General features: G+C 45.0%; 1 protein-coding gene across 1 annotated transcript; it reads right to left on the reverse strand.

The window, feature by feature from the left end:
• Positions 1–5,836: 5,836 nt before the first annotated feature.
• LOC134864953 (uncharacterized) lies at positions 5,837–8,369 on the reverse strand. Its single transcript, XM_063884307.1, has 2 exons — positions 6,233–8,369; positions 5,837–5,999 (listed from the first exon to the last, which is right to left on the reverse strand). The coding sequence occupies exon 1, from the start codon at positions 8,282–8,284 to the stop codon at positions 6,506–6,508; it is 1,779 nt and encodes a 592-aa protein (XP_063740377.1). The 5' UTR covers positions 8,285–8,369; the 3' UTR covers positions 5,837–5,999; positions 6,233–6,505.
• Positions 8,370–12,356: the final 3,987 nt, after the last annotated feature.

Below are 12,356 nucleotides of genomic sequence, written 5' to 3' on the forward strand. Positions count from 1 at the left end.
ATATGGGTTTTTAAATGATTAAGGAAAACCTTCAGATTTATAAATGTAGCCTGACAAAATTCAAACTGACAAATCAGTGTTGTGTCAATTTCTTCACTTCTGTGAGACTTAGATCCCTTATGATCTCTGTATAGATGAGACTTGAAGGCTGCAAATTTTCTGAATGAACGAGAACATTCTGGAACCCCACAGGTAAAAGGGCAATTTGGAGCATTACTGTGAAGTTTCATATGACGAGTAAATCCTACTATAGCTTGACTCTCATAGCCACACTGTTTACACTGGTACATCTCTGTATATGAAGAACAAAAAAGTGAAAACAGAAAAAAGTATGTTTGAAAAGAACAACACAAATACAATATGAGTTTTAAGTAACCACTCATAGGTGGTTCTACACAGGGGCCAGTGTAGGCCAGGGCCCCTGTAGAATTGCTCCTGGCCCCTGTTATGGCCCCTGCACTGAACAGCCAATGATTTAAATGCTAATTTTTTATTGTGACATTTGCTGGCTCGAATAATAGAACTAACGCGAGTATGCAACGTGTGTTCTAGGCGGACTCCTTAAAGCACTACACACATGCGTTGTTATCTGCAACCTAAAGACCAGCAGCATGAATTGCAATTTCACTGGGAGCCTATATGATGGAGTACATTTCTTTTTACCTGTAAATCGTCTTCACAGATGTGTGGTGACAATCACTGTGCCCTCTCCAGTAGCACAACTGCCAACATTTTTCCTCTGTGTCTGTAAGGAAAGAATTCAACAGCAAAACATACGTGCATAATTAAATTCAGGCTGGTTACTAATTATGTTAAACAATTACAAGGCTAACTTTGCCCAGATAAAGTCCCGCAAGGACCCACTCCAGACTACTTTACTTGGTGCAGCATGAGATGACTGATTGTATGAGATAACTGATCAATTGCTTGATTGGAGTAGATTGGATTCCTAATGATTGATATTTGACTGCCAACAACTTTTCAATGGACAGTTTTGGAGAAAAGAGCAGGGATATATCAGCTTCATAGCAACAAAACTGTTCCAGGTCTAATTAAACCCAAAGCAACCTTGAGTAGGCTACATGAGTGCCAAAGTCGAACTCGTTCTCATTACCATCTCCCTGATATAGCCTATCTAATCTACCTCTATCTTGGTTATCCAACCAAGAGCATTAGGAAGCTTATTACAACTAATGACAAAACATACTCTTTCAATATACATCCAACATAACATTAATCCTCCTTGAGACTTCGAGATAACTGTGATGAGACATAGCTTTTATTGTGATAAGGTCTCAATCAATAGTAGGATACGTCACACGCACTGCGTGAGTTACGTGGTTGTCGTTATTCAGTTATAGCAATGTGTAACATGTACTGTGTTGAGGTCCTTCAGTAAAAGACACAAAACTATACACTTCTTGTCCATCCATTTCGTGACAATAAAATCATACAAATAGCAGCTAGGGACAGAATAACATGAGTGGCAAAGTCGAACTCGTGCACATCTACCATATTACCACACATTAGTGATGGGCGGGTCAACATGCCGCTAGCTAAGGTAGTTAAATACATTTAGACAATGTACGAGTAGCACCTAGGATACCTAAGCTGGCGGCATGTTAGCCTATCATTAAACTGCAGAGCCTGGGATTACAGTCGTTTGAAAAAATATTCTTGAGCTAACTTTATTTTTAGTTGTGCAAACCAGGCTGACACACGATTAAATCATATTGCATGTTACTACTTGAATCACATTTTGAGCCCCACACCCCGTATATTGCAACTAAGGCGAATAAAGTGATGCCAAATGCTGTTAGTCACACAAATAAATAAGGAAACATTATTCTTACCAAAATGCTGTTTTTGCAGCTTTCTCTCGTCACCTTCAAGGTTGATTCGATCCTGTCGGCGACACGCATAACTTTCTCACACCGAGTTTAGACAAACGAGTAGCATATAACTAGCTAGCGGCATGTTAGCCTAACATTTTAGCCTGGACTACCATTAAACTGCAGAGCCTGGGATTACACTCGTTTGAAAAATATTCTTGAGCTAACTTCATTTTTAGTTGTGCAAACCAGGCTGACACACGATTAAATCTTATTGCATGTTACTACTTGAATCACATTTTGGGATAGAAACTTGCTAGGTTAGTTTCCAGCCATGATATGCCAGGTGAAGGCATAGCCTCAAAAAAGGTTACTAAAGTCATATTGTTAAAAACTAAAATAATTACTCTCTTTAAAATGTAAAATGTAGCATAACCACGCGTACAATCTTGCCTAGTTTAGACTAATAACATAATACTTACTCTTCATTGAGTGGATGAATGTTCAATGTTGGGTTTGCGCTCCTCCTTCCGCAATCAAATGCCTGCCTATCCTCTTACAAACCGCAAATATTAGCGTTACAGTGTTTAACTGTAATGTATCATTTACAGTCAGAACCAAGTGAAAACATAACCATGCTGTAATTTTAAAATGTGTTACAGCTTTAAATTACTGTAATTATTTTTTACCCATAATGCATTGCAATATACAGTTACGCCTTGTAAAATGATAGGACAGGAAGCTTCTGTAATTTTTTACTGTAGAAATTACAGAAATTTGTTACAGTGTAGCCTTTCCTTGGCCACCATATAGGCCGATCTAAAGGACAGTGCCGTTTCTTCTGTCGCTTTGGCATTAATCGCAGTAACTCTGTTGGGTAGAATGTCCTTTTGCTTGGTTTCTGTTATCTCGACTGCCCTTCTGTGCGCGTTGCTATCCCTTTGTTTGTATATTTTTTTACGTAACCCGAATTGTGTCTGGCTACTTACATCCCCGTGTATCCATTCCTCAGACAGGTGTGTGCCACTTCCCATTTCCGATAAAAGGGTTTTTGTGTCCCGGCAGACAGAGCATCCCAACTTGCCATCCTTTGTATACAGCCAGGGGTTTCGAGACTTCCACTCTGTCCACTGCTGGCTCGTCCAGATGCTCGGGTGAGAGAGGGCCACAGACATGGACTCACTGGCAGATAGCTCCACGCTGCCTGCTCGATCCTGCTGCATGCTGCATGCTGACCGTTGGTCCTGCTGCACGCTGACCGTGGGTCCAGCGTTTCCAGTAATGCACGTGGTTGCGGACGCTTGTCCACTGTCATCTGCTGACTGAACAACATCTTGTTCCTCAGAACTTTTGCTTTTTAAAAAAAATCCAAAATGGGAAAGAGTGCCTTGCTGTCGTTTAGCCATTGCTAACGCTGACCACTTGCACTTACACGATCTGACTGAAGACGGAATTATTAAAAAAACACTTTCTCAAACTTCGGCCACACCCACAACATACATTGTATCAAAATGCACATGGGAAAGAGGCACAACCACACACAAACAGGCCTAGAATTCGTGAGAAATTATGGGGATAGACTGCAGTCGTTGTCATATCTGTTTATTTTATCTTTGATGTAAACACAACACTTCTGATATGCAAATAGTTCCCGTTACACACGATTTCAATATCAATAAAACACATTTTGCCAATATTTTAGAGACCCCCCAACATTTCCCAAATCATGTTTTCGGGGGATCTCGTGTCAGTTTCAGGGGGTCTCGGATCCCCCGAGTCCCCCCGTAGTTCGGACACTGGCCTCAATGCTTAAAGGCGAAAGTGAGACTAGTTACAGTACACTTGTAGTATATACGTATATTAAAGGAACAGACCACCGTACTTTAGCAATGAAATATGTTCTTCTCAGAAGTGAGACGAGATGATACGTACCTCTCCGAGCGTTGTGCGACCTCCCAGTCAGTCAGACGCGCTGTCACTCCTGTTAGCATTTGTAGCTAGACTCAGCATGGCCAACGGTAAGTTTCGGGTCGTAGTTAGATGCGACCAAAGTCTTCCACGATTTTCCTGTTTACATAGGTTTATATGACCTGTGACATGAAACAAAGTTCGGTTACGCAATTTCAAACGTGGCTTTTTCTATGCTGTGGAAAGTGCTTACTATAAAGACAGGCGTAGTAACACCTTCTGTGCGCTTCGACAGCGCATCGATACCTTCACTTCTGGGGGAGCATTGATACCTTCACTTCTGGGGGAAACAGAAGTGAAGGTATCAATGTAAACAGGAAAATCGTGGAAGACTTTGGTCGCATCTTGTTAGCAGAGCAGCCCGTTACAGCGGCTACTTGTTGTGAAACTCATCTGTGGGGTGCACCGAACGTGGAGGACAAAGAAAAAGACGAGAGACTCTCTGCTGCTTCTCATGGCACTCACTCTGCAACTCAGCGCAGCTGCGTGCAGGAAGGCCCTTTATTAACCACGCCCACCACACAGGTGGCTTGTCAGTGTGAATCACAAAGAAAATCACAAATGAAGTATGCCCATCATTTATGGAAACAAAATAAACAATAATTGACTACAACTACAGCCCCGAAACTTACCGTTGGCCATGCTGAGTCTAGCTACAAATGCTAACAGTGACAGCGCGTCTGACTGACTGGGAGGTCGCACAATGCTCGGAGAGGTACGTATCATCTCGTCTCACTTCTGAGAAGAACATATTTCATTGTTAAAGTACGGTGGTCTGTTCCTTTAATACACAAACAAACACAAAGTAGTGTGCTTGCAGCTACGTATCAGATCAGGTATGACTCAACACACTATATTACCCAAGGCAAACATAATTAATATTTATGCACTAATCAGTTATGAATTTTTTCCAGTCAGTGATGGCTTTTTTATATGAGGACGTCATGTCTCTGTCATGTATGGTGTCAATCAGTACCTCTGTCTGCAGGACAGACAAGAGTGTGGCAATACATTTTGGGTAGGTGAGGTGAAAGGTGTAGTAACATGCCATTTATCATTATCACACTGTCAGCGATGTCGTCTTTGGGGAAGATGAGCACAGGCATGGTGCCGATGGCCAGGATACAGTTTGTCTCGCACACAATCACGACAGGGCTGAGGAGTGGTCTTGCCTGGAGGAAGGTGTTGGGGTCTTCCGCTGACTGAAACACAAAAAGAAAAACAATCACAAAACCATTCACTGTTGATAGACTATGGTCAAGTAGTGGAACACAAGAAAAACCGTCATATATGCATGAATTTCTTACCTCAAGGATGTGAAGCATACCCTCACTTGCATGTCCTAGCTTCTTGGGTGGCGCAAACGGTGATGGGAACATGTCCGGCAAAGCCTTCATCATGGCAATGTTTTGCTTTACTGTGAAAAACAAAACAGTCTCTTTTTATTTACTGCAGTCAGTTATTGAAAAAAACAAAAACAAACATGATCACCAATTAGGTGTGTAATTACCTTTATCTGACAATGGAGGCCTTCTCACAAAAGGTCCCCCAGCGGTTCTTCAGCTCAGGTATGAAGTGGGAGTTTCCTTGATTGAGGATCCTCTGCAGTTCATCCAATATCTGACACAGAAAGACAGGCAGAAAAATAAAAAACTAAATATCAATGTGTCTTTCTACTACTGCAATCTTATCAAACATAAACTTAACATGATTTCATTTGCTTACATGATCCACTTCTCTGAAGCAGGGATATGCTTGAAGAATTTTGGTAGGTCTGTCCTGCTCTTTCATCACATCAGAGTCAATGTAAGCCCATCTTGCTTGGTATTCAAGGTCCAAGAGCTGGGCAACATCCTTCTTGTTGGGTCTGGGCCTGGATTTGTAGAGCTCCTGCAGAACTTTGTAGTGCCTTGCCTGGTTCTGTGGGCTGTCAGTAGTTTTAGGCCCTCCTGTTGAAATGAATTTACTATGATTACCATATAACAAACAACAGAAGTATAATGAATTAATAATTAATGATAATTCACAATCATTACTGTCAAGTTATCGGGGGATTCTTAACTTCTGCCCAAACTTGAAAAAGGCCTTGGCCATCAACAGGGTAAAATGGACACAACTCAGACGGTTTCTTCGTTCTTCTTTCATTTATTTTACTAAAGTCATCAGTCCGAATACGTCTTTTATAGATAGGTTGAAAACCTTTACAAGAAAACAAAACACAAAATACAGCATTTTCATAAACTGCCTCTCATTACATTCACTGTTTCACCAAACAAACATTTCTCCCATATTTGCACTAGTGCCATCACAAGCTAACATTAGCACACCACAGTCAGATATAAATGACACTAACTAAAGCACTTAAACTCGCTTTAACAATCGAAATTAACATTCAAAAGATCTACAGATAAAACATCAAAACATGATCCTACCAGTAGCATCCCTGGAAATGGCCAGTTAGTTAAGCTCCCGTCCTTCAGCAGTCAACATGTGCCTTGCAAACACTCACACACCACCTGCGCTACAATGACTCCGCGTTTCCTGGCATGAGAACTACTTCCGGTTTCAAAATAAAAGTTTCTTTTCTTTTCAAAACAAAAGTCTCTTTTTAAGTTCGATCTAACAGCACACCTCCCACTTGAGCTCCTGGTACCAGAACCCAAGGAGGTCACGACACTCTTCTCTGGACTGTGCCAATCTTCTCTTCATTGCTCCTCCACTGGAATCAACACAACAAGACGCCTGACGTCTCTGTGTAGGATCGTAGCAGGGATCTTGCTGGAAAGCTTCCTCGCCGCTGAGGTTCTACTACCATGTTCTTCACGGGATGGCTTCTTGATCATGACTGGATAGCTAGGAAACGTCCTGACTTTGACGTCTCTTACGACTCCTTTCTTGTCAGGAAATGCACTGATCACTCTGCCTAGTTTGAACTGACCTCTTAAGGCGTTCTGATCCGCAAGCCAAACAATGTCTCCTTCTGCAACATTCCTCTCCTTCGTGTGCCATTTGCTCCTTACAAAGAGATTCGGGCCTGCCAATTGACACCACTTCTTCCAGAACTTCTTCACCTCTGACTGGATCACTCTCAGCCTTTTGTAGGGGTAACCCTCAAACTGGAAGTCTCCTGGGTCTCCTCTCAAGCTCGCCCGCCCCAGCAGGAGAGAGTTTGGAGTGATATACTCCACGCAATCCTCTTGGCTTTGTGCTCTTGCATCCACAGGCATCTCATTAGACATATTGGCCGCCATATACACAAAGGTCTGGAATTCCCCCCATGTGAAGACTCCATTACCACCTACGTTCTGGAGAGCTCTCTTTACAGTCCGCACCGCTGCTTCAGCTGCTCCATTTCTATGTGGCGAGTCTGCCGGATGGATCTTCCAGGACCACTTTGTGCCGTTCTTTGCCGCCTTTTCTTCCACTCCTGAGCTTTCCAGTTTCCCCAGGAACCGGTAGAGGTCTTCAAGGGCAGGTTTGGCCCCAACGAAGTTTGTGCCTGGGTCAGACCATACCTTGCTGGGGTGTCCCCTCAGTGATGTGAATCGTTGGTAAGCAAGCATAAATCCTTCTGCAGACATGTCACTGACAATGTCAGCGTGAATGGCTCTGGATGCCATGCAACTGAACACAATACCCCACACCTTCAGCCTCACTCTCTTCTTCACCTCATCTTTCACTTCATATGGCCCGAACAGGTCCACGGCGGTGAACTGAAATGGAGCTGCTGGCGTGGTTCTCTCAGGTGGTAGGTCGCTCATTATTTGTTGACACCGTTTTGCTTTCACTCTCCTGCAGGTTACGCAATTGTCCACTACTTTTTTGACTATCCTTCTTCCCCTAACCACCCAGGCTTTCCTTCTCATCCTCAACAGTGTTCCTGCTATACCCTCATGATTGGCATTGTGGGCTTCTCGTGCAAGCAATGTAGAAATCCACGCATCTTGAGGGAGGATGGGCACTAAAGATTTATCATCTCTGAAGACCTGAATTCTGCCGCCGCAGAGAATGAGTCCATCTTTGTCCTTAATCACCACAAGCCTGTTTAGGGTAGTGTCGGGAAATGTAATGCCTTCTTGAGCTGCCAAGCAGAGAGCTCTGAAGGCATGCTCACAGTCTTCAACATTGAGCACAAAAGCTTTAGATTTCTCTTTTGAGGGTGATGCCTCCCACTTTAATTTCTTTGTGGTTTGGTCTTTGAGGCCCAGCCATCTGTCAGCAGCCCGTCTCACCCAAGCAACGACATTCACCAGCCTGGACATGCAACTAAACCTCTTCACCTCCAAAAGATTTTTGATGGCTGAGTTGGAAAGTGTTACTCTCAGCGCAACTTCACCCCGTCTCATTTCTGGATCGGTTTCCGATGCATCAGGGCAGACAATCAGGTGGGTTGGGTTAACGTCATTTTCTTCAACCGAATCTTCAGCTTCGGTTTGGTCCTGAGTGGTGACCCCTCGGCATCTCTTCACTTGACCCCTTGTCATCACTGCTGAAAAGGCCTTCCTCTGCAGCTTACTGATGCTGTCCCTGGCGTCAATGACCACTTCCTCAGCTGACTTTATTGGCCATTCTTCTAATGGCCTCCTGAAAAACTCTGGTCCACTTTGCCATGTCTCTTGCAGATCCTTCAGCGCAGCCCCCCTCGTAATGGTGTCAGCTATATTGAGGGTCCCTGGGATCCACCACCAGTCTTCAACTGATGCAGACTTTTGGATTTCGCCTATCCTGTTAGCAAAGAATGTCTGGTAGCCATAGCTGTCTCGGTGAATGGCTCCAATACTGTCTGGCTATCAACTAGATGAAACCAGCGCTCTATCTCCATCCGGCCATGCCTTTCCACATACTTTCTCAGCCTAGCTGCAAACACAGCGCCACAGACCTCAGCTTTGACTGCTTTCCCTTTTTGGCCCCAGGGGCGTCCCGGTTTTTGGATTCCAAAAGTCTGATTTTATACCTTCGTCCTTTTCCCCACCCTAAGGTTAAAGACAGCCCCCTAGGACTTAAAACCCCTTTGGGAAAAAGTGAAAAACCCACGGTTTTCCCTTCCCGCCTGTGGTGTAAGGTTTTTTTGGGAATTTCCCCTTTTGTCCCAGCTGTGCATCTCCTCAAAAGTTTTGAGGGCCTCCTCCCTGGGCCCCGGGGAGATGGCTTGTCCCCCGGTGTTTTGGGCCAATTTCCCTTGCGTCCCTAAAAAAACTTTCCTTAAAGGCCCTTTTCTGTTTCTTGGTTTTTGCGAGTCCTTAGGGATTAGAGCCCAAACCGACTCAGCGTGTTTTGGTGGAGGATCGGTGTATTTATCTACCTCCTCCTCAATGGTTTTGGCCTGTTCTCATTTTTCCTCTCCTTCTGGAGAAGTATGTTCCCCATCAGGTAGGTTTGTCTTCCTTTTCTACATATCCAATCCCAAGCCTTTTTTTGTCCTCGTCTCTAACTGTTTGGGCAGGAAAAATTGTTTTTTTGGGTCTCAGGGGGGTCCTCGTTGTGGGGTCTGCTACTCCCCTTTTTTCCCTCCCACTTTGCATAGACTACCCATGGCTTCAAAAAAAATCCACCGTTTGCAAAATTTTCCTCGTTTTTGGGTCATTCGCTCATTCTGTGGAAATCCATTGTAATTGTCAGGACTCATCCATGTAGTTGTTTTCCCTCCAGTCCCCTTCGCGCCTCCTCCGGTGGAAACCTGGTGGCCTTGCTTTTCCGATAGCCGCTTTTCTATGCATCCGCCCCCGTCACCTATATTCACCCTTTGTGACATACCCCCCCCTTCTTCGCTTGGGGGTCTCTCCAAAGGAATCGTGAAATGTCCGCGTTCCCCCAGCCCACGAGTTTACTCTTCCTGTGTCCCCTTAAGTGCATGCACCCCTTTCCCCAAAACCTAAGCGGGGACGGCCCTGATGGGGTTAAAGACTTGGCCCTTTTGAGCGGAGGTCGTTCATGCTCCTCCTTGAATCTTTGACGCTGTTCCACACAAGGGGCCATGGGTAGTGACTGGTGGGGGGTTGGTGTTCCCGATGACTCCTACCAAATGGGCCCCTCCAGTCTTCGCCCATCTTCTTGTATCCTTTGCAGCTCCCGCCCAACCATCTCATGGACTTTGGGGAGTGTAAGCGCAAACCCTCGGTTTTTCCCTTTCCGAGCCTTTTCTAGTCCTTAAAAGGTGGCCTCTACTCCCCTTCGGTTATTGGGAGGCAAAAGGATCCTTTTTTCCAAGGATACCTTGCATCCCATGGGAACTTTTCTGTTTTTTCATCCTCCATGGTAGGTAAAGGGGGACTTTTTTTATTCAAAACTTTTTTCCTCTGTAAGGTTCTCCTTTCCACCAAAGGGTGGCAGTCCCAAACGAATCCACCCACTTCGGGTCGCAGGCGCCCGATTCTTCCCCTCTACCACTCGGAAGGCCGGTGAGTTCAGCTGTAGGGTACCCTTACGATGGTGTTTGCTGTGATGTCTTGGGCTGAAGGGGGGCTCCGGGGGTCTCCTCATTTTGTACAGCTGTCCTCTAGAAAGGCAAAAAAGTGGTCTTCGTCTTTTCTTCCCTGTTCACCTGCTCCGTTTGGGTGTGTCCGCCCCGTCTTTCCGGAAAGGGCCCCCCCAAGAGAGGGCCCCCCAAAATTTCCCCCCTTTTTTGGGGGGGTTCCCTTTTTGGATAAAAGGGCAAATTTGTCAGGTCTCCTATTAAGTTCCCTTCGGGAATTTTAGTCCAGCCGACGCGGTTTAAATTGGGGTTTTCGGGCCCCCTTCAGACTGTTCTTGGGCCCCCCGTTCCGGGGGGTTGTTCGAACCCGGGAGTATCTTCTTGTGGTACTTTGGGACCATTCCACCACTCCATGCCAACAATGTGATCCTCTCCTCCCAGATTCAATCTGTTGGCTGCTTTTTTGGGATGTAATTGGGGGGCCGGAACCAGATCCCAAGGGGGCTCCCATTTTTTCACCTGCTTGCGGCACTTTCCCTTAAAAATCATAATAAAAGGGAAGTTTCTTTAATTCCCCTTTCTTCGAGGAGGTCACCCGGTGCTAACGGATGTACCCCGACGAATTATTGGTGAAAGGGCCTTTTGCCCCTTTCAGTAGCTTTGGGGTAAGTTTCCCCAAGAACCTTCTGTTTCCCCGTTTGCTCTTTTTGTCTCTGTCATCTGTTGAGTTTCTCAAGTTCACGCCTCTTGGGTTCCCTTGGACAGAGAAAGAATGGGGGTCTGGGTCCCTCTTTTTGCAGTCTCATTCCTGCACGGTAAAGGGCTCTGAGCGCATCAAAATTTGCCCCCAAGCACTCCCCGATGCACCAATCCTTTTCAAAGCAGCTTCCGTTTCTGACAGCTTTCAACCTTGAACTTTTTGCAGAAAAAAAATCTTGTCTTAGTTTTTCATCCCACAGATAATGCTCCCCCCTTTTAGCTCCTCTTTCTTTGTGGCTTTTTTTGAGGAATTTTTTTTCCCGTTTTAAAATTCCTTTCTCCTTGTCTGACCTCTCTGGCTTTTTTGGATTTGTAGGGCTCTAGCCTTTCGAAGATCTCCTCTTGCTTCTTCAGAAAAGCTAAAAGGCATCAAAGTGGTTATTTCCCGTTACACCTTGCTAGGGTCCATCATGAGCGCAGCCTTCCTTCTTCAAATCTCGGAAGCTTGCTCTCTAAGACTTCACACCCGTGGTTTTTTTATGGGCCCGGGACTTCCTAGATCTGTGGTCAGCGAGAGCCTTTTCGATGGGCTGGTAAGGGCATACTTCTCGGTTGAATTCCCTTTTTAAATGGCCTAAATCTTCTGAGCCTTTGAACCTTTCTGAGCAATGGCTTTTGTTTTCCGTACTATTTGCCGCACTCTGAAAAATCATCACTGGCTGTGGTAGACAGCGGGGTCTTTAACAATCTTTTTTTCCCCACTATCAAAGTGAATCTTTTACCCTGGTAACCTTGGCTCTCCCTGGGTTTGCAGGTTTCCCCCGTCTGTCCCCACGGGGGAAAGTCCTTTTTTTCGCCGCTAAAACGTGGGAAGTTTTGGTTTTGGGTTTTTCTCATACTGGTTTGTTGGCCAGGGTTGTTGTTTCACAACTACCTTGCCCTCCCCGCTATTCTCCGCCCCTGGGAAACCCACTTTCCTATGTCTTGTTTGTAAGCCACCTCGGGCCCCCGCTTGTTTTCGAAGTCTTTTTCCCCCTTTCTGCAGGAATCCCTGATCCCAGGGCGAATGCGTGATTTCCCTTTAATCAACTTTTTCCGTATGCATTTTGTATTTTTAAATCCTTCACAGTTGCTCCTTCCCCCGGTAGTGCATATGTTGGGGTAGAGGCTTTTCGCTTTTTCAAAAGGGCCTCAAACTCTCTCTCTATCGCCCCCCAAAGGGGGCTGAACAATCTGCTTTTCATCATTAACTTTTGTTACATTTATGGAAATTTACTTAGGTCTGATCTTGCGCCCCACTAATACATTTTACCTTCTCATTTGGGGTAGCTCTGTTCTAAACCTTCCGGTAGTCATATTGGCTTCGTAATCTTCTTAACGGCAGAAAATTAGCAAATTCTTGTCTGAGTTCAACTCAGTTAAATCGCCTGCTTTCCCACTGAGAT

The sequence above is a fragment of the Eleginops maclovinus genome, chromosome 5 (assembly GCF_036324505.1).
Source record: "Eleginops maclovinus isolate JMC-PN-2008 ecotype Puerto Natales chromosome 5, JC_Emac_rtc_rv5, whole genome shotgun sequence".
Classification (NCBI taxonomy): domain Eukaryota; kingdom Metazoa; phylum Chordata; class Actinopteri; order Perciformes; family Eleginopidae; genus Eleginops; species Eleginops maclovinus.

Excerpts from the sequence above, each read along its gene's own strand:
- LOC134864953 (XM_063884307.1), bottom strand. The coding sequence starts at position 8,284 with ATGACAAGGGGTCAAGTGAAGAGATGCCGAGGGGTCACCACTCAGGAC.